The sequence below is a fragment of the Rhinoraja longicauda genome, unplaced genomic scaffold, assembly GCF_053455715.1.
Source record: "Rhinoraja longicauda isolate Sanriku21f unplaced genomic scaffold, sRhiLon1.1 Scf001200, whole genome shotgun sequence".
NCBI classification, from domain to species: domain Eukaryota; kingdom Metazoa; phylum Chordata; class Chondrichthyes; order Rajiformes; family Arhynchobatidae; genus Rhinoraja; species Rhinoraja longicauda.
Window position 1 is genome coordinate 7366 of NW_027602416.1, and position 25135 is coordinate 32500.

The 25135-nt window shown below is 43.2% G+C and overlaps 1 protein-coding gene across 1 annotated transcript in view; it reads right to left on the reverse strand.

Annotated features, from left to right (window-relative positions):
- Window positions 1–229: 229 nt before the first annotated feature.
- LOC144591607 (uncharacterized) overlaps window positions 230–25135 on the reverse strand; it is a 28998-nt gene continuing 4092 nt past the window's right edge. Inside the window, exons 2-18 of the mRNA XM_078395664.1 lie at window positions 24671–24833; window positions 23329–23478; window positions 21996–22156; window positions 20142–20315; window positions 19049–19190; window positions 18766–18953; window positions 17698–17839; window positions 16637–16810; window positions 14535–14806; window positions 10813–10975; window positions 9470–9619; window positions 8135–8295; window positions 6099–6269; window positions 5456–5597; window positions 5173–5360; window positions 1199–1340; window positions 230–408 (exon numbers count right to left, since the gene is read on the reverse strand). Coding sequence (XP_078251790.1) covers window positions 230–408; window positions 1199–1340; window positions 5173–5360; window positions 5456–5597; window positions 6099–6269; window positions 8135–8295; window positions 9470–9619; window positions 10813–10975; window positions 14535–14806; window positions 16637–16810; window positions 17698–17839; window positions 18766–18953; window positions 19049–19190; window positions 20142–20315; window positions 21996–22156; window positions 23329–23478; window positions 24671–24833 — 2862 coding nt within the window. The remainder of the gene's footprint in view (window positions 409–1198; window positions 1341–5172; window positions 5361–5455; window positions 5598–6098; window positions 6270–8134; window positions 8296–9469; window positions 9620–10812; window positions 10976–14534; window positions 14807–16636; window positions 16811–17697; window positions 17840–18765; window positions 18954–19048; window positions 19191–20141; window positions 20316–21995; window positions 22157–23328; window positions 23479–24670; window positions 24834–25135) is intronic.

Sequence of the window (25135 nt, forward strand, 5' to 3'; positions counted from 1 at the left end):
GCTGACTACATCATCCACTAAGTGCTGGAGTTTCACTGTTCATGGTGTGTCCCAGTTTACGGGACTTGAAGGCTCGTTTCCATTGTAGTCATGGAGGCACCATTGATTGCTCGCTAGATTCAGCCCCATGACAAATGCAACATTGCACAACAAAAACACACACACATTCTTTGAAATGTTTCTGAGAATAATGTAAAGGGGTAAAACTGAAGCAAAGGTTGTGTTGACATCAGCGACAAACAGCGCACACATTTTGGTACTTCGGGAATGATGTGAAGCCCACACCAGATACAAGCTCCAGATTGTTCACATTCGGGGGGACTTGAAACCGGAACTTCTGTATCAGAGTGGTAAAGAACAAGAAGAGCTCCACCCTGGCCAGGGTTTCTCCAGCACAGGCCCTGCGTCCTGCAAAGGCACAAACATGTCAACATAGGCAAACAAAAACGTTTGATTGATTGATTTAAAGATACAGCATGGAAACAGATCATTGACCCACTGAGTTCACGCTAACCATCGATGACACCGATTCTATATTATCCCATCCGCTCCCTGCACACTAGGGGCAATTTTACAGTGGCCATTTAACCTGCAAACCGCATGTCTCTGGGATGTGGGAAGAAACTGAAGGATCCGGAGGAAAACCATTAGAAAGAAGAAGGGTCCTAACACAAAGGGTGGTGGGTAGATGGAACGAGCTGCCAGAAAAGTTGAGGCAGGTACTACAACAACATTTAAAAGACATTTAAATAGGTACATGGATAGGAAATGTTTTGTGGGATATGGGCCAAATGTGTGCAAATGGGACTAGATGTGGCATCTGGGTCGGCATGGACAGGTTGGGCTGTTTTCTGGGCCTGTTTCCATGTTGTATGATTCTATGACTATTTCCAACATCCTCAGATCTTTATTTTACTCAGGCAAATGACTTGCCATAAATATTGCATTTCTGTCCATCAGTTAAGCTTAGGGCAGAGGGAAATTTAGTTTAGATTTTCATTGTGATATGTATCGAGGTACAGTGAAAAGCTTTTGTTTGCGTGCTATCCAGTCAAAGGTAAGACTATACATGAATACAATCAAGCCGTTCACAGAGTGCAGATAAAGGATAAAGGGTACAGTAAAGAATAAAAAGTGTAAAGTCCAAAAGAATGTAAAATCTTCCAGCGTAGAGTGCAAACATGGAGAAACGCCTTACCCATGGAGAATGGAGCAAAAGCATCTCTCTTCACAAACTTCCCGTCAGCATCCAGAAAGTTGGAAGGGTTAAAGTCTCTTGGGTTTTCCCACTGAGTTTTATCGAAAAGCACCGAGGTCAGCAAGGGGATCACGGGAGTGTCCTGAAAATATAATTTATAATCGCTGTTGGTATTCTGTTTGTAAAGCATTGCTGAAAATACGTGCACAAGAATGATCAATCTTGGCAGCATTTCCACTCTTCTACCTCTGCCACACCTTCAATTTCCATCACTCTGCCAACCTCTTCACCCTCAGTGACATTAACCTCTGGAATTATTTCTCGAATCTTCCCGGTCTCTCAACCTCTCACTCCCCTTAAGGATCGTTCTTAAGACCACCGTCTTTTATCAAACTCGCCCCAATATCTCATTCATGGGCGCAATGATAGAATTTTGGCAGGTAAAGTTCCAGAGACAGACCCTGGGATTTTTAACTACTTTTTTTTTCTATTTATAGGTCAGGTGGTATTACCCATCTCTAGATGGCCCTGACCTAAGGAAACAGCGAGGAGTCAACGAATATTGTGTGGAGATGTCCACACCAGGTATATATATGTCTGCACCAACAATAATTTTGACTAGTAAAACATCCTCTTCATTGCAGTGATAGACAATAGACAATAGACAATAGGTGCAGGAGTAGGCCATTCAGCCCTTCGAGCCAGCACCGCCATTCAATGCGATCATGGCTGATCACTCTCAATCAGTACCCCGTTCCTGCCTTCTCCCCATACCCCCTCACTCCGCTATCCTTAAGAGCTCTATCCAGTTCTCTCTTGAAAGCATCCAACGAACTGGCCTCCACTGCCTTCTGAGGCAGAGAATTCCACACCTTCACCACTCTCTGACTGAAAAAGTTCTTCCTCATCTCCGTTCTAAATGGCCTACCCCTTATTCTTAAACTGTGGCCCCTTGTTCTGGACTCCCCCAACATTGGGAACATGTTATCTGCCTCTAATGTGTCCAATCCCCTAATTATCTTATATGTTTCAATAAGATGCCCCCTCATCCTTCTAAATTCCAGTGTATACAAGCCCAATCGCTCCAGCCTTTCAACATACGACAATCCCGACATTCCGGGAATTAACCTAGTGAACCTACGCGGCACGCCCTCCATAGCAAGAATATCCTTCCTCAAATTTGGAGACCAAAACTGCACACAGTACTCCAGGTGCGGTCTCACCAGGGCCCGGTACAACTGTAGAAGGACCTCTTTGCTCCTATACTCAACTCCTCTTGTTACGAAGGCCAACATTCCATTGGCTTTCTTCACTGCCTGCTGTACCTGCATGCTTCCTTTCATTGACTGATGCACTAGGACACCCAGATCTCGTTGAACTCCCCCTCCTCCTAACTTGACACCATTCAGATAATAATCTGCCTTTCTATTCTTACTTCCAAAGTGAATAACCTCACACTTATCTACATTAAACTGCATCTGCCATGTATCCGCCCACTCACACAACCTGTCCAAGTCACCCTGCAGCCTTATTGCATCTTCCTCACAATTCACACTACCCCCCAACTTAGTATCATCTGCAAATTTGCTAATGGTACTTTTAATCCCTTCGTCTAAGTCATTAATGTATATCGTAAATAGCTGGGGTCCCAGCACCGAACCTTGCGGTACCCCACTGGTCACTGCCTGCCATTCCGAAAGGGACCCATTTATCCCCACTCTTTGCTTTCTGTCTGTCAACCAATTTTCTATCCATGTCAGTACCCTACCCCCAATACCATGTGCCCTAATTTTGCCCACTAATCTCCTATGTGGGACCTTGTCGAAGGCTTTCTGAAAGTCGAGGTACACCACATCCACCGACTCTCCCTTGTCAATTTTCCTAGTTACATCCTCAAAAAATTCCAGTAGATTTGTCAAGCATGATTTCCCCTTCGTAAATCCATGCTGACTCGGAATGATCCCGTTACTGCTATCCAAATGCTCAGCAATTTCGTCTTTTATAATTGACTCCAGCATCTTCTCCACCACTGATGTCAGACTAACTGGTCTATAATTACCTGTTTTCTCTCTCCCTCCTTTCTTAAAAAGTGGGATAACATTTGCTATCCTCCAATCCACAGGAACTGATCCTGAATCTATAGAACATTGAAAAATTATCTCCAATGCTTCCACTATTTCTAGAGCCACCTCCTTAAGTACTCTGGGATGCAGACCATCAGGCCCTGGGGATTTATCAGCCTTCAGTCCCATCAGTCTACCCAAAACCATTTCCTGCCTAATGTGGATTTCCTTCAGTTCCTCCATCACCCTAGGTTCTCCGGCCCCTAGAACATTTGGGAGATTGTGTGTATCTTCCTCAGTGAAGACAGATCCAAAGTAACGGTTTAACTCATCTGCCATTTCTTTGTTCCCCATAATAAATTCCCCTGCTTCTGTCTTCAAGGGACCCACATTTGCCTTGACTATTTTTTTCCTCTTCACGTACCTAAAAAAACTTTTGCTATCCTCCTTTATATTATTGGCTAGTTTACCCTCGTACCTCATCTTTTCTCCCCGTATTGCCTTTTTAGTTAACTTTTGTTGCTCTTTAAAAGAGTCCCAATCCTCTGTCTTCCCACTCTTCTTTGCTATGTTATACTTCCTCTCCTTAATTTTTATGCTGTCCCTGACTTCCCTTGTCAGCCACAGGTGTCTCTTACTCCCCTTAGTCTTTCCACCTCTTTGGAATAAATTGATCCTGCAACCTCTGCATTATTCCCAGGAATACCTGCCATTGCTGTTCTACCGTCTTCCCTGCTAGGGCCTCCTTCCAGTCAATTTTGGCCAGCTCTTGCCTCATGCCTCTGTAATCCCCTTTGCTATACTGTAATACCGACACTTCCGATTTTCCCTTCTGCCTTTCCATTTGCAGAGTAAAACTTATCATGTTGTGATCACTGCCTCCTAATGGCTCTTTTACCTCTAGTCCCCTTATCAGATCAGGATCATTACACAACACTAAATCCAGAATTGCCTTCTCCCTGGTAGGCTCCAGTACAAGCTGTTCTAAGAATCCATCTCGAAGGCACTCTACAAACTCTCTTTCCTGGGGTCCATTTCCAACCTGATTTTCCCAGTCTACCTGCATGTTGAAATCTCCCATAACCACCGTAGCATTACATTTTTGACATGTCAATTTTATCTCCTGATTCAAATTGCACCCTATGTCGAGGCTACTGTTTGGGGGCCTATAGATAACTCCCATTAGGGTCTTTTTACCCTTACAATTTCTCATTTCTATCCATACTGATTCAACATCTCCTGATTCTATGTCACCCCTTGCAAGGGAATGAATATCATTCCTTACCATCAGAGCAACCCCACCCCCTCTGCCCACCTGTCTGTCTTTTCTATACGTTGTGTACCCCTGAATATTCAGTTCCCAGCGCTCTTTTTAAACTGCCTGTTCAACTGTAATTAGCACTTACTTTTCTGCTCAGCCAACGGGCGTCCTTGCTCTGCTCCCGGACTTTTCAAATTGACTACTAGCTTCCTCTTGGCGCTCTTTTTAAACTGCCTGTTCAACTGTAATTAGCACTTACTTTTCTGCTCAGCCAACGGGCGTCCTTGCTCTGCTCCCGGACTTTTCAAATTGATCTTATGTTTTAACAAGTTATTACTTCAAGGAAAATTCAGTAAATAATCAAGACAGGAGTATACAGACAACAATTGGCATTTTAAGAGAGATAAATGTCCTACCAAGCTGAATTTTATCGGATGAACTCTGCTACAAAGGTTTCACCAGTGTACAAGTTGTCTATCCACTCACTCCATCAACTCTCTTTCAAAAGCAGTCGATACACCAGAGATGATGTTGTATAAAATTACACAAATAAATTTATGAGCCTAAGAAATCAACAATCCACTTGCTTCCTCCCTGGAGTAAATATCACAATATCAGGAGCCAATGAGCCACCCACTTCCTTTATCTACCTTTGGGATGAAATATCCTCGAAAGTTTACATCTGCTGTTGTTGAATGCATGATGTTCATTGGGACAATGTTGCCAAATCTCTGGACTTCATGGATCACCGCGTTGGTGTAGGGCAAACTCGTCCGGTCTTCAGCTCTGGGCGACCGTTCTGACCCAATGATACCGATGATTTCCTCGTGAACTTTCTCTGGAAACCAAGGGCATCATTAAAGCACTGGGCGACAGGGCTAGAGCTGGGATTCACACACGGGACAAACAGTAATCAATCAGACCGCTCCTCACCCTGTACGTGGGGGTACTTCATCATCAGCAGCATGGCCCAACGAAGTGTGGTGGAAGTTGTCTCCATCCCAGCAGCAAACAGGTTGGATGTCGTGTAGAGCAGATTCTTTTCATGGAAATATGTGTTTGGATTACCTGACTCCTGCATTAGATTAACAGAGCAAAGACCCAGAAATTACTTTGGGACCAAGAGTACACACCGGAAGCCCTTTGGCCCACTGAGTTCACGCTGACCATCATTCACCCATTTACACCAGTTCTATGTTATCCCATGTTGACATCCACTCCCTACACCAGGAGCAATTTACAGAAGGCAAATAGCCCACTTACCCGTGTGTCTTTGGGATGTGGGAGGAAAGTGGGGCATGCAGAGTAAACCAATGTGGTTTCAGGGAGAACATGTAAATTCCACACAGACTGCACCTGAGGTCAGGATCGAACCCGAGTCTCCGGCGTTGTGAGGCAGCGGCTCTACTGGTAATGCCATTGTACTGACCTATCCTGTCACCACCAGGTTCACTAAATGCTACAATTGACACCAAATCAATAATGTTCGAGCTCAGTTGAATAGCTCCAGCTCCTTTGAAGCAAACCCATTATACAAAATCTACCTCTTCCTAAAGGGGAGGTGTGGAGTCCATACCTGGTTCTGTTTTAACAAGTACGTATCAATGAAGCCCCTTGGGTTGTTTGCATCTAGTTTCTGATCATTTTCATTTATAAGGTTCTTGATGATTCCACAATTTGAACTATTATTTTGCAGCAATTTGTTGCGTGAGCCAAGAAATCTTAGGATAGGAAATGCATTGTAAATCTATAAAATAAAATCACGAGTATTAACATCAAAGCAAACAATTGGTAGCCAATACTTGAAATCTGGTAATAAAGGTATAAAATCTTTAAAATTTAGGAATTATTCAAACATTGAGTGTGCTTGTTAAGTTTAGTTTGAGATACAGTGTGGAAACAGGCTCTTCGGGTCCACACTGAACAGCGAACCCCACACATTAACACTATCCTACACACTAGGGGCAATTTACACTTACTGTACACCAAGTATACAAACCGAAGCCAATTAACCTACAAACCTGTACGTATTTGGAGTGTGGGAAGAAACCAAAGATTTCAGAGAAAACCCATGCGGTCAAACTCCATAAAAACAACACCCGTGGTCGGGATCGAACCCGGGTCTCTAGTGCTGCAAGCGCTGGAAGGTAGCAACTCTACCACTGTGCCACCATGTGCCCTAAGTGCTAAGACTAATTATATATCTGGTATTTGTTTTTTATTGTCTTTGTTGTCCTTATCAGGAATATAATGTCTGAAAGCCCAGGTCCCATTGAGTCCCAAGCGACGTCCACCCAACCATCTCCCTCTGTCAAACCACAAGGTCGGGTCACAATGAATGTTTATCAGCTGCTCTTCAGACAACATGTGACAAAAGTTGGTGAGTCAGTCGGACAAGCAGCTTTTTTTTTGTGTATTGAGGGACAGATACTTTGAGACCCCAATTAAATCAATGATGGAAGGCTGTTTATCGGACTGGAAAGCTGTGACTAGTGGTGTGCCCAAAGAGTAGGTGCTGGGCCCACTGCTGATTGTCATCTACATCAATGATTTGGATGAGAAGCGAAAGGCACATTTAGTAAGTTTGCAGATGGCACTGGAAGAGGTGGTAGAGAAGGTTATCAACAATTACAGCAGGAACTTGATCAGCAGGTAAGTGGAGTTCAATTCAGATAAGTGCTCGGTATTGCATTTTCGGATGTCATACCAGGGTAGTATTTTCACAAAGAATGCAAGGGCCCTGGGGAGTGTTGCAGAATGGAGGGACCAAGGGGTTCCAGTACATAGTTCCCGATACTGGCAAAACCGGTAGACGGGGTGGTGAATAAGGCTATTGGAATGTCGTCTCTTCATCAGTAAGGGCATTGAGTATAGAGATTATGCAAGATATTGGTGAGGCCAATAGTGGAGAATTGTGTTCAGTTTTGGTGACCCTGCGGTTAGAAAGATGCCTTTAATCTGTAAACTTTGCAGAAGAGTTACGTGGATGTTACCAGAACCCAAGGGACTGTGTTAAATGGAGTGGTTATGCAGGCTAGGACATTATTCATAAGATCATAAATCATAAGTAATAGGAGCAGATTTAGGCCATTGGGCCCATCAAGTCTACATCCCTCTTTTTGTATTATAGCCCTCTTGAAATAAATGCTCTTGAAAAAAATATTCCTTGGAGCATTGAAGATTGAGAGGTGATCTTACAGAGTTGTTTAAAATCATGAGGGGCTTAGACGCAGAGACCAGGTGGGAGCTGCGATGCGGAGACCATGAGGGGTGAGCTCCAAGGTGGAGTCAGGGCGCGTCTGTATTTGGCACCTATGGGGTAACATTTTGACACAGATGATGGTACGTCTATAGAACAAGCTTCTGGAGGATGTAGTTGGCGCAGGTACTTTAACAATAAGTAAAACGCATTCGTACAGGTTTGGAAATAGTAAAGGTTTTGAGTGATAAGAGTCCAATGCGGACAAATGGGACTTGCTTCGATAGGCATCTAGGTCAGGTTTGCCAAAGAGCTTGTTTTTGTGCTGTTTGACTCTATGACTCTTCTGGGGCCTCTTGCAAATGAGCATTTATTGGAAAATATCTGCAATCTCAGTGAAAGATAAGGTTTACCTGTATCGTAGGGGAACCGGCAAGTTGTATGTTTTCATTAATTCCTTTGACTAAAATGTTGAACCTTTCATCGTCATAATCAAATCTATCACCAAAAACTATCGAGCAGATTATATTGGCCACTGCAGCGTTCAACTTGAAGGTTGGATTAAATTCTTGGCCTGAAGAAATACGCATCATTCACGTTAGTGACAAACAGTGTAAACCAATTCACATTTATAAGGCATCCTGATCAGTCTCTTTTTACTGATGTCTGACACTTGACTTCAGTGGCAAGTTTTAAATGTTGCTTTTAATGCAGTAATTCCTCAAGGGCTAAGAGACATATCAAGAGGGCAGAACCCTGGTGGTTATGTTACCAGGGAAGTATTTGGAGGCATGGAGGTCTGTGCCAGAGAAATTAGTTCAAATCCCACAGGAGAATAGAAATTCAATTAGTTAATGAATCTGAAACAGATTACTGGAATCAGTAATGGGGATGATGAATTTATGAGATTGTTGTTAAAACAACTCATCTAGATCAGAGGCTAAATGCAAATTAGAGGAACAGCATCTCATATTCCACTTACAAGCCAGTGGTATGAATATTGAATACTCTAACTTGAAATAACCCCAGCATTCCCTCTCTCCATCCCTCCCCCACCCAAGTCACACCACCTTCGCGTTTTCACCCAGCAAACAGTTAACAATGGCCTGTTTCCTTTATCATTCATTTGTTCCATATCTCTCTACATCACCATCTATTTATCTTGTTTCCCTTTCCCCCCGAATCTCAGTCTGAAAAAGGATCTCAACCCTAAATGTCACCCATTCCTTCTCTCCAGAGAAGCTGCCTGTCCAGCTGAGTTACTCCAGCATTTTGTGTCTATCTTCTAGTTCATTGATGACCTTCACAGACAAAATTTGCCATCTTTTCCCAGTCCAGTTGATGTACAACTCCACATACTTGAATGTAGCTGACACTTAACTGTTTCCTCAGTTGAGGAGCAACAACAAGTGGACATTGCCATTGATGATCACATATCTGAATGGAAATCAAACCATTTAATACATGCTAAAGTGGAGTCTTTAAATTCACTTGAGAGGCGGGAAAAAGAGCTGAAAAGCTGAAGCAAAAATAAGAAAAATTCTGGAAACACTCAACAGGTCAGGTAGCATCTTTGGAGAGTGTACCAGTGAGCAGGATTAACTAGGGGCAGAACTAACACAAAGTGATGAATTGAACAGTCATTTTCTTCAATAGGTATTTCTTGGATTCTTTATGAATCTTAAATTATAAATTATTAGAAGTAGGCAGAGGAGAGTTGATCAGTCTGCCTCCTGATTTAGATTCACCTTTGTGGGATTCGAACATTTTAATGAGGAAATGGGTTTCTTCAGTGATTTTATCTTCGATAGTTTTCCTGCCCATTCCAAAGTCGCGCAGAGTGGATACAGTGAACCTTCGCATCTGCTTCCAAGAGTCCCCATGACCAAAGATGATGCCTGCAATTAAATCCATCAGTGTGACATCTTGTCAAAGCAACTTGCAACCAAGGTAAAAGTGAGCCTCTCTTTTAAATGACAAAATGTTAATAGAAAACAGTGGACAAAGAAGGAAATAATTATTTAATGTAGTGCAGACCATAGAGCATAGAGGATAGAACAGTGCAGCACAGGAATAGTCCCTTCGACCCACAGTCTGTGTCGAACATGATACCAAATTAACATAACCACATCTACCTGTATCCCTCCATTCCCCGTCCGATCACGTGTCTGTCTGTCTGTCCCAAATGACACAATCATGTCTGCTACCATCACCATCCCACAATGCATTGCAGGCATCCACCTGTCTCTGTGTAAAAAAACTTGCCTTGCATTTCTCCTTTAAACCTTCTCTCCTTTAAAGTGATGCAGTCAACTTCCTGAACCTCGCAAATATTTCCTTTTACTTTTAATAGCCAAGAAAGAGAATAGATTACGTAAATAGTGGGATTTTCAGGGAATGTTCTGAGAGCCAGCAGAGACAGGCTGAATGATCTCATAGTTGAAAGAAAGATACTATACCTCCTCAGACTAAGTTACAGTCAGCCTGAGATTGTGTAACAAAAATAGTGAAAGTGAGAAAGATATTAGTTAAAATTGGAAAAGAGGGTGTTTAGTTTAGAGACACAGCATGGAAACAGGCCCTTCAGGCCACGGAGTCTGCGCCGACCAACGAACATCCTAGACACTATTTCTATGTGAGACCAGTTTTACATCCTACATACTCGGGCAATATTCAATTATCCCACAACCCTGAATGCATTTGGAGCGTGAGAGGAAACCGGAGCACTCACAGCAAACCCACACGGTCACAGAGAGAACATACAAACTCCACACAGACAGCACCCGGATATCTGGCGCTGTGAGGCAGCAACTCTACAGCTGCGCCATTTGCCACCCGGTGCTTTATTAGTTTGTGAAGCAGTCTTACATTAAATCACCAAGTGATTGGTTTCATGTATTATGTGATTAAATTCAGCACCGTTTGCTGACGATTGGTTACCAATCTCACTTAAAGAATAACGCGTTGGCCAAAGTCCTTTAAAGCTTTACACCTTAGCAAAATCAAGCATTCATCAAGACTCCAGTTAACTGAACCAAATGAGGATGAAACTAATTGTTAAAAGTTCAACAACAATGCAGATGATAGTTACCATGACCCTTGGCCACTTCTTCAAATATTGGGACGTGAGCTCTTCCTCCAAACACATCGGGATGGTTGATGAGAGCATCCTTCACGGTCTCGTATCCAGTCAAGACCACAGCCTTCATGGTTCCAAGCTTGATGCTGAAGATTGGGCCGTACTTCTCAGACAGCTTAAACAGGAGGAACAAGATCCCATGAACAATTAATAACTTTCTTTATTCTTTAAATGGATTAATTCATTGGATGTGGCCAACCCTTTGATATATCGTCTATTCCTCATTAACCTCCAATGAGGAATGAGGGTGGAGTTGCTGCCTTACAGCCCCGGAGACCTGGGTTCGATCCTGACCACGGGTGCTATCTGTACAGAGTTTGCACGTTCGCCCCGTGACCGCTTGGTTTCCTCCAGGCGCTCCATATTCCAAAGACATGCGAGTTTGTAGGTTAATTGGCTTCTGCAAATTGTCCTTAGTGTGTAGCACAGGACTAGTGTACGGGTGATTGATGGTCAGCGCAGGCTCGGTGGGCCGAAGGGCCTATTTCCACGCTGTATTTCTGAAATAAACTTAACATAAGAGTTGATGACGGTAATGCAGTGCAAGTGGTGTACGTGAATTCCCAGAAAACCTTTGACAGTGTGACACGTGACTGGCTTATCAGCAACATTGAATCACGTGGTGCAAATCGATTATGGTTGACAGTAGAATAGATAAATGGGGAGGGGGGGGGGAGGTGTGGGGTGTTAGTTTTTGGTCAGCGGTTGTTCGTCAGACTGGAGGAAGGCAAATTCTGGTGTTCTCCAGTGATTGGATTCGTAGCAATTTTGTTTTTTGATCCTTATTAATGCCTGGACTTGCAGGAACAAAGCACAATTTCTAAATGTGCCAGACATAATGACACAGAACTTTGTTCAGAGGGTTCATGTTCAAATGCGATGTGTGGCCAAGTGATTTTACAGAGAGTGGTGATTGCATGGACGCACTGCCAGGGTTGGTGGTGGAGACAGATACAACAGTGGCGTTTCAGATAGGCACATAGATATGCATTACATGTAGGCAGTGGAGTTTGGTTAACGGCATCATGTTCAGCACTGATATCGTGGGTTGAAGGACCTCTTCCTGTGCTATACATCTCTATATCAATACACTAAAAACTCTCGTTTGTTTGTTTGTTTGTTCCTGAACTACAGCCAAAACGGTACACGATAGCGCGACAATTTTAGGTCCACCTTGCTGGAAGAAGTTTCATCGAAATCGGTGTTATATTTTAAAAGTTATTCACATTTTAAAGTTTAAATCTATCTCCTATGGAGGGAGGGGTGGGGAAAGGGGGGGAGGAGGAGGGGGGGGAGGGGGGTTAGACTTGGTCTAGTTTAAACTAAAAGGGGAATTGCCAAGCTTATTCAATAAGCAGCATTTTCATGTCATTTCTGAGAGTCTGGCCTGGAAAACGTTTCCCTGAGACACATCTCCAGTCTTGTGAAACTCTCACTGTTTGTATTAATCTTATTATTTATTATTGCCAACTCTGTGAAAAGTTTGTTTGCGTGCTATCCAGACATATCACTTCATACATGCGTGCAGTCACGCCATACACAATACCACGGGGTGTGGACGCAGCACAATACCGCAGTCTATAGTGTTACAGCGTTATAGCGCAGTGTTACAGAGACATAGTCGAGGCACTGTGCACCGGGACATTCTGGTAAATTGTAAAAACACTGATACTTGCAGACTGGGTGGCTAAGGTGATCATAGGTGCCGGTAGAAACTGAAGGACATTGAAGAAACAAGGCACTGCAGATGCTGGTTTACATAAAAGATAGAGTCTGAAGGAGGGTCCCGATTCGAAATGTTCCCTGTCTATCTTCTCCAGAGATGCTGCCCGACCCGCTGAGACCCAGGTCGGATCGAGGTCTTTCTCGTTTGTGGTTGAGAAAGTGGGATAACAAAGAGCGAGTGTGAAGATAGACACAAAATGTTGGAGTAACTCAACGGGTCAGGCAGCGTCGCTGGAGAAAAGGAATAGGTGACGTTTCGAGTCGGAACCCTTCTTCAGACAGATGAAGGTTCCGACCTAAAACTTCACCTATTATTTTTCTCCAGAGATGCTGCCTGTCACGCTGAGTTACTCCAGCACTGTGTTTTTTTGTAAATGAGTGATTGAAGCGATACAGCATGGAAACAGGCCCTTCGGCCCAACGAGTCCATGTCGACGAACAATTACAAGAACAGAGGCCAATGAACCTGCAATGTTTCTATTTCAAATTAAAGGAATTGAATCCTTGATTCAGGGCAGGGGAACAAAAAAAATGTATATCTTCAATGTATAAATTATTACAAAAATCTAGTCCAAAGATAGGAATACAAAAATCAAGACAAAGATGGGAAACAGATCTGAATATTAGCATTGATGAACCAAGTTGGGAAAGATTGTGTTTAGACAGTATGAAAAATACTATTAATGTGAGATATAGTTTAGTACAATATAATTTCTTACATCAATTATATTTAACTAAAAAAAAATTAAACAATTTAAAACCAAATTTACCTGAAATTTGTTTTAGATGCAACCAAGATGTGGGTACTTTTTTACACTCCACATGGGCATTTATTGGGAGATATTAAAGGAATATTACCAAGGTTAATTTTAGATAATTATCAGGAAAGATTTCTCAAAATAGCAATAGCAAAAAAATGTGTAGCGGTCACTTGGAAAGATCACAATGAAATAAGAATTGAAAGATGGTACGCAGAAATGCGTAGTTGTATCCCATTAGAAAAAGCTACTTATAATCTGAGAAATAGATATGATTTCTTTTTGAAAGTTTGGAACCCATTCATTTTAAAACTAGGATTAAGAATTGGAAATATATAAATTCAGGATTGTTTTGATACCCTTAATAAGAAATTAATAAGAAATTAGCCGGAAGTGTTTCCTTCTTGACTCCAGGTTTCCTTCTTTCTTTCTTTCTTTCTCTCTCTCTTTCTCTCTTTCTTTCTTTCTTTCATTCTTTCTCTCTTTCTTTCTCTCTTTCTTTCTTTCTTTCTTTCATTCTTTCTCTCTTTCTCTCTTTCTTTCTCCCTTTCTTTCTCTCTCTCTTTCTCTCTCTTTCTTTCTCTCTCTCTTTCTCTCTCTTTCTCTCCCTCTTTCTTTCTCTCTCTCTTTCTCTCTCTCTTTCTCTCTCTCTTTCTTTCTCTCTTTCTTTCTCTCTTTCTCTCTTTCTTCCTCTCTTTCCCTTTTTTCTAACTGGGGGTGGTGGGGAAGGGGGTTGTGGGTGGGGAGATAATACAGAACAATACATGTATAATTGAATTTATAATGTAGGTATCATTGGGTACTATGAGTTGTAACATGTATGTGCTTTGTTAAAATTTAAATAAAAATAACATTTTAAAAAAAGAAACAGAGGTCAATGAACCTGCAAACACGCGGGACGTGCGAGAACAGCGGGGTCGCAGTGAGAACTTGCAAACTGGGTCAAACCATCGCACCTGGGTCTCTGGCGCTGTCTCCCCGCTGTTCCACCATATCGGACAAGAGCGGGTAACATCTGATTACAAGGAGTGAGTGCTGGAAGTTGTGTAGCTGAGCTCAGGAGTGCTGTGATTCCAGGGGCGGTGAATCTGAGCGGCAGCGACATAGAGACAGCGATGCCTCTGCCAAGCGCTGGGTGCAAGTGGGGAACACAACGACCCCCCATTGCTGCCTCCTCCCGCTCCCTCTTACCTCCATGAGACTCTCGTGGGGCTTCTTCAGATCCAGGAGGTGCAGGTGCCCGATGATGGGCAGAGGATGGGGTCCCGGGGGGAGGTTGAGCGCTCCAGGGCACTTCGAGCCGCGGCGAAAGTAAAGGAGGAGCGAGAGGGAGAGGGCGCCGAGGATCAGTAAAGTGGCTGCGTCCAGCGGGAAGGCGCTGCCCAACGCCATCTCTGGGCTCCCCTTGACTTCCCACTCCTGCCAGCGACCGCCCCAGAGCAGGGTCCCGGGCCGCAGTCGCTCTCAGTTAACCTGACAGTTAAAGGTGTCAGCGGGGGGGCGGCCACCAGAGAGGAGCCGCCTCTTGGCTGCGGATTCAGTAAAGTGGTGCCAGGGCAACTAACGTTGGTGGCGTCTCAGGGTGTGCACGTCTCCGTCTGAGTCAAAGGCAAAGCAGGCAAACGTAAGGAAGCTTGGCTGACCAGGGAAGTTGTGGCGTTGGACAAAAACAAGAATGGTGCATGGGGCAGGTTTCTGCAGCTGGGGTCAAGTGCAGTCTTGGAGGAGTTTCGGGAACTACGGAGTAAACTGAAAAAGGAGATCAGAAGGGCAAAAAGGGGCCAGGAGATAGCTCTGTGGGGAAGGATTAAGGACAATCACAACAGATTTTATAAACACATCAGGGAGAAAAGGGAGAGAGAGAGTGTGGGACCTCTCAGGAGTCAAAGTGGTCACCTCTGTGTGGAGCCACAATAGATGGGCAAGGTCCTCAATTAGTATTTCTCCTCTGTATTTACCGAGGAGAAAAACAGTAGGACGGAGGAACTTGGGGCTGTCAATGAAAGTGTATATCCGAAGACATTGCGGGAAACTCGAGAGGAAATTGCAGGAGCCCTGGTTGAAATTTACGAGTCGTCCTTAAATATAAGAGAGGAGCAGGAAGACTGGAGGGTGGCAAATGTTGTGCCTCTTTTCAAGAAGGGCTGCAGGGAAAATGCTGGGAACGATAGGCTGGCTCCATGGAAGGAAGCAGAGGGCGATGGTGGAAGGTTGCTTCTCGGACTGGAGGCCTGTGGTGTGCCTCAGGTTTCGGTGCTGGATCCTTTACTGTTTGTCATATCATATCATATCATATCATATACATACAGCCGGAAACAGGCCCTTTCGGCCCTCCAAGTCCGTGCCGCCCAGCGATCCCCGTATATTAACACTATCCTACACCCACTAGGGACAATTTTTACATTTACCCAGCCAATTAACCTACATACCTGTACGTCATCTACATCAATGGTTTGGATGAGAACATACAAGGCAAGATTAGCAAGTTTGCTGATCATACTAAAGTGAGTGGTTTTGCAGATAGTGAAGATTGTTGTGAAAGATTGCAGCAGGATCTGGATCGATTGGCCAGGTGGGAAAAAGCTTTTGAAAGGCAGAAGGAGACAAAGTGCCATATTCCAAAGAAGAAAACCAATTTCTACATAAAGATGTTATCCCACAGATTTCCCTTGAATCATTTGTCCAACATTTTTAGATTGTCACACCTTGATCCATCTGCGAAGATGAACAGCTCTTTCCACAAATTATCACAAGAAAAAAAAAGTCACAGCATTTATGTTAATTTCAGACTGAGGAAGAATTTAAAATCGTTGAAGGCAACAGGTTATACAAATAAAAGCAGGTTACATAATTCTGACAGTATTTGTGAATTTGCTTCATGTTGAAAGGCATGTTTATATTCATGAACATGTTCATCTTGCTAAATTGAGTGCAGGTTGAAAGTTAAAGAGCTGATATCACAGATTATCATTTATATTGATCACAAAATATCATCAAACAGATTGAAGGAATGTTATTTTCCAAATTTTGGTGGACTGTAAGATTCGGAATGGCAAACGTCCGGTGACTGACTAAATCATCCACTAAGTGCTGGAGTTTCACTGTTCATGGTGTGTCCCAGTTGAAGGCTCGTTTCCATTGAAGTCATGGAGGCACCATTGATTGCTCCGCTAGATTCAGCCCCATGACAAATGCAACATTCAACAACAAAATCTCACACGCACATTCTTTGAAATGTTTCTGAGAATAATGTAAAGGGGTAAAACTGAAGCAAAGGATGTGTTGACATCAGCGACGTACAGCGCACACGTTTTGGTACTTCGGGAATGATGTGAAGCCCACACCAGATACAAGCTCCAGATTGTTCACATTCGGGGGGACTTGAAACCGGAACTTCTGTATCAGAGTGGTAAAGAACAGGAAGAGCTCCACCCTGGCCAGGGATTCTCCAGCACAGGCCCTGCGTCCTGCAAAGGCACAAAGATGTCAACGTAGCCCCACAAAAACAACGTTTGATTGATTGATTTAAAGATACAGCATGGAAACAGATCATTGGCCCACTGAGTTCACGCTAACCATCGATGTTCTATATTATCCCATCCGCTCCCTGCACACTAGGGGCAATTCTACATTGGTCATTTAACCTGCAAACCGCATGTCTCTGGGATGTGGGAAGAAACCGAAGGAACCGGAGGAAAACCATTAGAAAGAAGAAGGGTCCCTACCTGAAATGTCAGCTGTCCATTCTATCCACAAATGCTGCCTGACCCACCAATTTCCCATGTTTTAGGTTAAGATTCAATAAGAATCTCAGCTGCAACTTTTTAACACAAAGGGTGCTGGGTAGATGGAACGAGCTGGCAGAAAAGGTAGTTGAGGCAGGAACTACAACAACATTTAAAAGACATTTAAATAGGTACATGGATAGGATTTTTTGTGGGATATGGGCCAAATGTGTGCAAATGGGACTAGATGCGGCATCTGGGTCAGCATGGACAGGTTGGGCTGTTTCCTGGGCCTGTTTCCATGTTGTATGATTCTATGACTCTATTTCCATCATCCTCCGATCTTTATTTTACTCAGGCAAATGACTTGCCATAAATATTGCATTTCCCTCCATTAGTTAAGCTTAGGGCCGGGGGAAATTTAGTTTAGATTTTCATTGTGATATGTACCGAGGTACAGTGAAAAGCTTTTGTTTGCGTGCTATCCAGTCAAAGGTAAGACTATACATGAATACAATCAAGCCGTTCACAGAGCGCAGATAAAGGATACATTAAAGAATAAAAAGTGTAAAGTCCAAAAGGATGTAAAATCTTCCAGCGTAGAGTGCAAACATGGAGAAACGCCTTACCCATGGAGAATGGAGCAAAAGCATCTCTCTTCACAAACTTCCCGTCAGCATCCAGAAAGTTGGAAGGGTTAAAGTCTCTTGGGTTTTCCCACTGAGTTTTATCGAAAAGCACCGAGGTCAGCAAGGGGATCACGGGAGTGTCCTGAAAATATAATTTACAATCGCTGTTGGTATTCTGTTTGTAAAGCATTGCTGAAAATACGTGCACAAGAATTAACAATCTTGGCAGCATTTCCACTCTTCTACCTCTGCTACATCACCAATTTCCATCACTCTGCCAAGCTCTTCACCCTCAGTGACATTAACCTCTGGAATTCTTTCTCGAAACTTCGCTGTCTCTCTACCACTCACTCCCCTTAAAGATCCTTCTTAAGACCTCCATCTTTTATCAAACTCGCCCCAATATCTCATTCAGGGGGGCAGTGATAAAATGTTGGCAGGTAAAGTTCCAGAGACAGACCCTGGGATTTTTAACTACATTTTTTTTCTATTAATTTTTTTCCCAGGATGTGGGCATTGTGGCAAGGTCAGGTGGCATTTGCCCATCCCTAAATGCCCCTGACTTGAGGAAACAGCGAGGAGTCGATAACTATTTTGTGCAGATGTCCGCACCAGGTATATGTCCACACCCACAATGATTTTCTCGATTTGAACTTGCATTTATCTTTCCCCTTGAAGTTAATGTCATTCATGACTAATAAAACATCCTCCTCATTGCAGTAGTAATGTGATCTTATGTTTTAACAAGTTATTACTTCAAGGAAAATTCAGTAAATAAACAAGACAGGAGTATACAGACACCAAATGGCATTTTAAGAGAGATAAATGTCCTACCAAGCTGAATGTTTTCAGATGAATTCTGCTATAAAAGGTTCACCAGTGTACAAGTTATCTATCCACTCACTCCATCAACTTTCTTTCAAAAGCAGTCGATACACCAGAGATGATGTTATATAAAACTACACAAATAAATTTATGAGCCCAAGACATCAGCAATCCACTTGTTCCATCCATGGAGTAAATATCACAATATCAGGAGCCAATGAGCCACCCACTTCCTTTATCTACCTTTGGGATGAAATATCCTTGAAAGTTTACGTCTGCTGTTGTTGAATGCATGAAGTTCATTGGGACAATGTTGCCAAATCTCTGGACTTCATGGATCACCGCGTTGGTGTAGGGCAAACTCGTCCGGTCTTCAGCTCTGGGCGACCGTTCTGACCCAATGATACTGATGATTTCCTCGTGAACTTTCTCTGGAAACCAAGGGAATTGTTAAAGCACTGGGCGGCAGGGCTCGAGCTGGGATTCACACACGGGACGCACAGTAATCAATCAGACCGCTCCTCACCCTGTACGTGGGGGTACTTCATCATCAGCAGCATGGCCCAACGAAGTGTGGTGGAAGTCGTCTCCATCCCAGCACCAAACAGGTTGACTGTCGTGTGGAGCAGATTCTTTTCATGGAAATATGTGTTTGGATTACCTGACTCCTGCAGTAGATTAACAGAGCAAAGACCCAGAAATTACGTTGGGACCAGGAGTACACACCAGAGGCCCTTCGGCCCACTGACTCCACGCTGACCATTATTCACCTGTTTACACCAGTTCTATGTTATCCCACGTTGGCATCCACTCCCTACACCAGGAGCAATTTACAGAACGCAAATAACCCACAAACCCAGGTGTCTTTGGGATGTGGGGGGAAAGTGGGTTCCGCAGAGTAAACCAACGTGATCTCATGAGAACCTGCAAATATCACACAGATTGACAATAGACAATAGGTGCAGGAGTAGGCCATTCGGCCCTTCGAGCCAGCACCACCATTCAATGTGATCACGGCTGATCATTCTCGATCAGTACCCCGTTCCTGCTTTTCCCCATACGCCCTGACAACGCTATCCTTAAGAGCTCTATCTAGCTCTCTCTCTTGAATGCATTCAGAGAATTGGCCTCCACTGCCTTCTGAGGCAAAGAATTCCACAGATTCACAACTCTCTGACTGAAAAAGTTTTTCCTCATCTCTGTTCTAAATGGCCTGCCCCTTATTCTTAAACTGTGGCCCCTGGTTCTTGACTCCCCCAACATTGGGAACATGTTTCCTGCCTCTAACTTGTCCAACCCCTTAATAATCTTACATGTTTCAATAAGATCCCCTCTCATCCTTCTAAATTCCAGTGTATACAAGCCTAGTCTTTCAACATATGAGAGTCCCAGACTGCACCCGAGGTCAGGATCGAACCCGGGTCTCCAGCGTTGTGAGGCAGTTACCGTACCGGTAATGCCACTGTACTGACCTATCCTGTCACCACCAGCTTCGTTAAATGCCACCATTGCCAGCAAATCAATAATGTTCGAGCTCAGTTGAATAGCTACAGTTTCTTTGAAGCAAACTCATTATACAAAATCTACCTCTTCTTAATGGGGAGGTGTGGAGTCCATACCTGGCGCTGTTTTAACAAGAACACATCGACGAAGCCCCTTGGGTTGTTTGCATCCAGTGTCTGATCATTTTCATTTATAAAGTTGTTGATGATTCCACAATTTGACCTAGTATTTTGCAGCAATTTCTTGCGAGATCCAAGAAGAAATCCCAGTATAGGAAATGCATTGTAAATCTATAACATAAAATCATGAGTATTAACATCAAAGCAAACAATTGATAGCCAATACCTGAAATCTACAGATAGCCAATACCTGGTCTACAGGTAATAAAGGTATAAAATCTTTAAAATTTAGGAATTATTCAAAGATTGATTGTGCTTGTTAGGTTTACTTTAGTTTAGAGAAACAGTGCAGAAACAAGCTCTTCGTGTCCACACTGACCAACGAACCCCACACATTAACACTATCCTACACATACCAGGGACATTTTACACTTACTGTATAGCAAGTATACAATCCCAAGCCAATTAATCTACAAACCTGTACGTCTTTGGAGTGTGGAAACCAAAGATCTCAGAGAAAACCCATGCGGTCAAACTCCGTACAAACACCCATGGTCGGGATCGAACACGGGTCTCTGGCGCTGCAAGCGCTGGAAAGTAGCAACTGTACCACTGTGCCACCATGTTGCCCCAAGTGCTTAGACTAAATATATATCTGGAATTTGTTTTTTATTGTCATTGTTGTGCTTATCAGGAATATAATGTCTGAAAGCCCAGGTCCCATTGAGCCCCAAGGTTCAAGTCCACCCAACCATCTCCCTCTGTCAAACCACAGGGTTGGGACACAGTGAATCAGCTGTTCCTCAGACAACATGTGACAAACAAGTTGGTGAGTCAGTCGGACAAGCAGCTTTTTCTTGTTAATTGAGGGACAGATACTTAGAGCCCCCAATCAAATCAATGATGGAAGGCTGTTTATCGGACTGGAAAGCCGTGACTGGTGGTGTGCCTAAGGAGTAGGTGCTGGGCCCACTGTTGATTGTCATCTATGTCACCGATTTGGATGAGAAGCTAGAAGGCACATTTAGTAAGTTTGCAGAGGTGGTGGAGACGGTTATCAACAATTACAGCAGGAACTTGATCAGCAGGTAAGTGGAGTTCAATTCAGATATGTGGTCGGTATTGCATTGTCGGATGTCATACCAGGGTAGGATTTTCACAAAGAATGCAAGGGCCCTGGGGAGTGTTGCAGAATGGAGGGACCAAGGGGTACCAGTATATAGTTCCCGATACTGGCAAAACAGGTAGACGGGGTGGTGAATAAGGCTATTGGAATGTCGTCTCTTCATCAGTAAGGGCATTGAGTATAGAGATTATGCAAGATATTGGTGAGGCCAATAGTGGAGAATTGTGTTCAGTTTTGGTGACCCTGCGGTTAGAAAGATGCCTTTAATCTGGAAACTTTGCAGAAAAGTTACCAGGATGTTACCAGAACCCAAGGGACTGTGTTAAATGGAATGGTTATGCAGGCTAGGACATTATTCATGAGATCATAAATCATAAGTAATAGGAGCAGCTTTAGGCCATTGGGCCCATCAAGTCTACATCCCTCTTTTTGTATTCTAGCCCTCTTGAAATAAATGCTCTTGAAAAAAATATTCCTTGGAGCATTGAAGATTGAGAGGTGATCTTACAGAGTTGTTTAAAATCATGAGGGGCTTAGACGCAGAGACCAGGTGGGAGCTGCGATGCGGAGACCATGAGGGGTGATCTCCAAGGTGGAGTCAGGGCGCGTCTGTATTTGGCACCTATGGGGTAACATTTTGACACAGATGGTGGTACGTCTATAGAACAAGCTTCTGGAGGATTTATTGGAAAATATCTGCAATCTCAGTGAAAGATAAGGTTTACCTGTATCGTAGGGGAACCGGCAAGTTGTATGTTTTCATTACTTCCTTTGACTAAAATGTTGAACCTTTCATCGTCGTAATCAAATCTATCACCAAAAACTATCGAGCAGATTATATTGGCCACAGCAGCGTTCAACTTGAAGGTTGGATTAAATTCTTGGCCTGAAGAAATACGCATCATTCACGTTAGTGACAAACAGTGTAAACCAATTCACATTTATAAGGCATCCTGTTCAGTCTCTTTTTACTGATGTCTGACACTTGACTTCAGTGGCAAGTTTTAAATGTTGCTTTTAATGCAGTAATTCTTCAAGGGCTAAGAGGCATATCAAGAGTGCTGAACCCTGGTGGTTATGTTACCAGGGAAGTATTTGGAAGCATGGAGGTCTGTGCCAGAGAAATTAGTTCAAATCCCACAGGAGAATAGAAATTCAACTAGTTAATAAATCAGAAACAGATTACTGGAATCAGTAATGGGGATGATGAACTTATGAGATTGTTGTTAAAACAACTCATCTAGATCTGAGGCTAAATGCAAATTAGAGGAACAGCATCGCATATTCCGTTTACAAGCCAGTGGTATGAATATTGAATACTCTAACTTGAAATAACCCCAGCATTCCCTCTCTCCATCCCTCCCCCACCCAAGTCACACCACCTTCACGTTTTCACCCAGCAAACAGTTAACAATGGCCTGTTTCCTTTATCATTCATTTGTTCCATATCTCTCTACATCACCATCTATTTATCTTGTTTTCCTTTCCCCCCCGAATCTCAGTCTGAAGAAGGATCTCAACCCTAAATGTCACCCATTCCTTCTCTCCAGAGAAGCTGCCTGTCCAGCTGAGTTACTCCAGCATTTTGTGTCTATCTTCTAGTTCATTGATGACCTTCACAGACAAAATTTGCCATCTTTTCCCAGTCCAGTTGATGTACAACTCCACATACTTGAATGTAGTTGACACTTAACTGTTTCCTCAGTTGAGGAGCAATAACAAGTGGACATTGCCATTGATGTCCACATATCTGAATGGAAATCAAACCATTTAATACATGCTAAAGTGGAGTCTTTAAATTCACTTGAGAGGCGGGAAAAAGAGCTGAAAAGCTGAAGCGAAAACAAGAAAAATTCTGGAAACACTCAACAGGTCAGGTAGCATCTTTGGAGAGTGTACCAGTGAGCAGGATTAACTAGGGGCAGAACTAACACAAAGTGATGAATTGAACAGTCATTTTCTTCAATAGGTATTTCTTGGATTCTTTATGAATCTTAAATTATAAATTATTAGTAGGCAGAGGAGAGTTGATCAGTCTGCCTCCTGATTTAGATTCACCTTTGTGGGATTCAAACATTTTAATGAGGAAATGGGTTTCTTCAGTGATTTTATCTTCGATAGTTTTCCTGCCCATTCCAAAGTCGCGCAGAGTGGATACAGTGAACCTTCGCATCTGCTTCCAAGAGTCCCCATGACCAAAGATGATGCCTGCAATTAGATCCATCAGTGTGACATCTTGTCAAAGCAACTTGCAACCAAGGTAAAAGTGAGCCTCTCTTTTAAATGACAAAATGTTAATAGAAAACAGTGGACAAAGAAGGAAATAATTATTTTAACGTGGTGCAGACCATAGAGCATAGAGGATAGAACAGTGCAGCACAGGAATAGTCCCTTCGACCCACAGTCTGTGTCGAACATGATACCAAATTAACATAACCACATCTACTTGTATCCCTCCATTCCCCGTCCGATCACGTGTCTGTCTGTCTGTCCCAAATGACACAAACATGTCTGCTACCATCACCATCCCACAATGCATTGCAGGCATCCACCTCTCTCTGTGTAAAAAAACTTGCCTTGCATTTCTCCTTTAAACCTTCTCTCCTTTAAAGTGATGCAGTCAACTTCGTGAACCTCGCAAATATTTCCTTTTACTTTTAATAGCCAAGAAAGAGAATAGATTACGTAAATAGTGGGATTTTCAGGAATGTTTCCGAGAGCCAGCAGAGACAGGCTGAATGATCTCATAGTTGAAAGAAAGATACTATACCTCCTCAGACTAAGTTACAGTCAGCCTGAGATTGTGTAACAAAAATAGTGAAAGTGAGAAAGATAAATTAGTTAAAATTGGGAAAGAGGGTGTTTAGTTTAGAGACACAGCATGGAAACAGGCCCTTCAGGCCACGGAGTCTGCGCCGACCAACAAACACCCCAGACACTATTTCTATGTGAGACCAGTTTTACATCCTACATACTCGGGCAATATTCAATTATCCCACAACCCTGAATGCATTTGGAGTGTGAGAGGAAACCGGAGCACTCACAGCAAACCCACACGGTCACAGAGAGAACATACAAACTCCACAGACAGCACCCGGATATCTGGCGCTGTGAGGCAGCAACTCTGCAGCTGCGCCATTTGCCACCCGGTGCTTTATTAGTTTGTGAAGCAGTCTTACATTAAATCACCAAGTGATTGGTTTCATGTATTATGTGATTAAATTCAGCACCGTTTGCTGACGATTGGTTACCAATCTCACTTAAAGAATAACGCGTTGGCCAAAGTCCTTTAAAGCTTTACACCTTAGCAAAATCAAGCATTCATCAAGACTCCAGTTAACTGAACCAAATGAGGATGAAACTAATTGTTAAAAGTTCAACAACAATGCAGATGAGTTACCATGACCATTGGCCACGTCTTCAAATATTGGGACATGAGCTCTTCCTCCAAACACATCGGGATGGTTGATGAGAGCATCCTTCACGGTCTCGTATCCAGTCAAGACCACAGCCTTCATGGTTCCAAGCTTGATGCTGAAGATTGGGCCGTACTTCTCAGACAGCTTAAACAGGAGGAACAAGATCCCATGAACAATTAATAACTTTCTTTATTCTTTAAATGTATTAATTCATTGGATGAGGCCAACCCTTTGATATATCGTCTATTCCTCATTAACCTCCAATGAGGAATGAGGGTGGAGTTGCTGCCTTACAGCCCCGGAGACCTGGGTTCGATCCTGACCACGGGTGCTATCTGTACAGAGTTTGCACGTTCGCCCCGTGACCGCTTGGTTTCCTCCAGGCGCTCCGGTCTCCATCCATATTCCAAAGACATGCGAGTTTGTAGGTTAATTGGCTTCTGCAA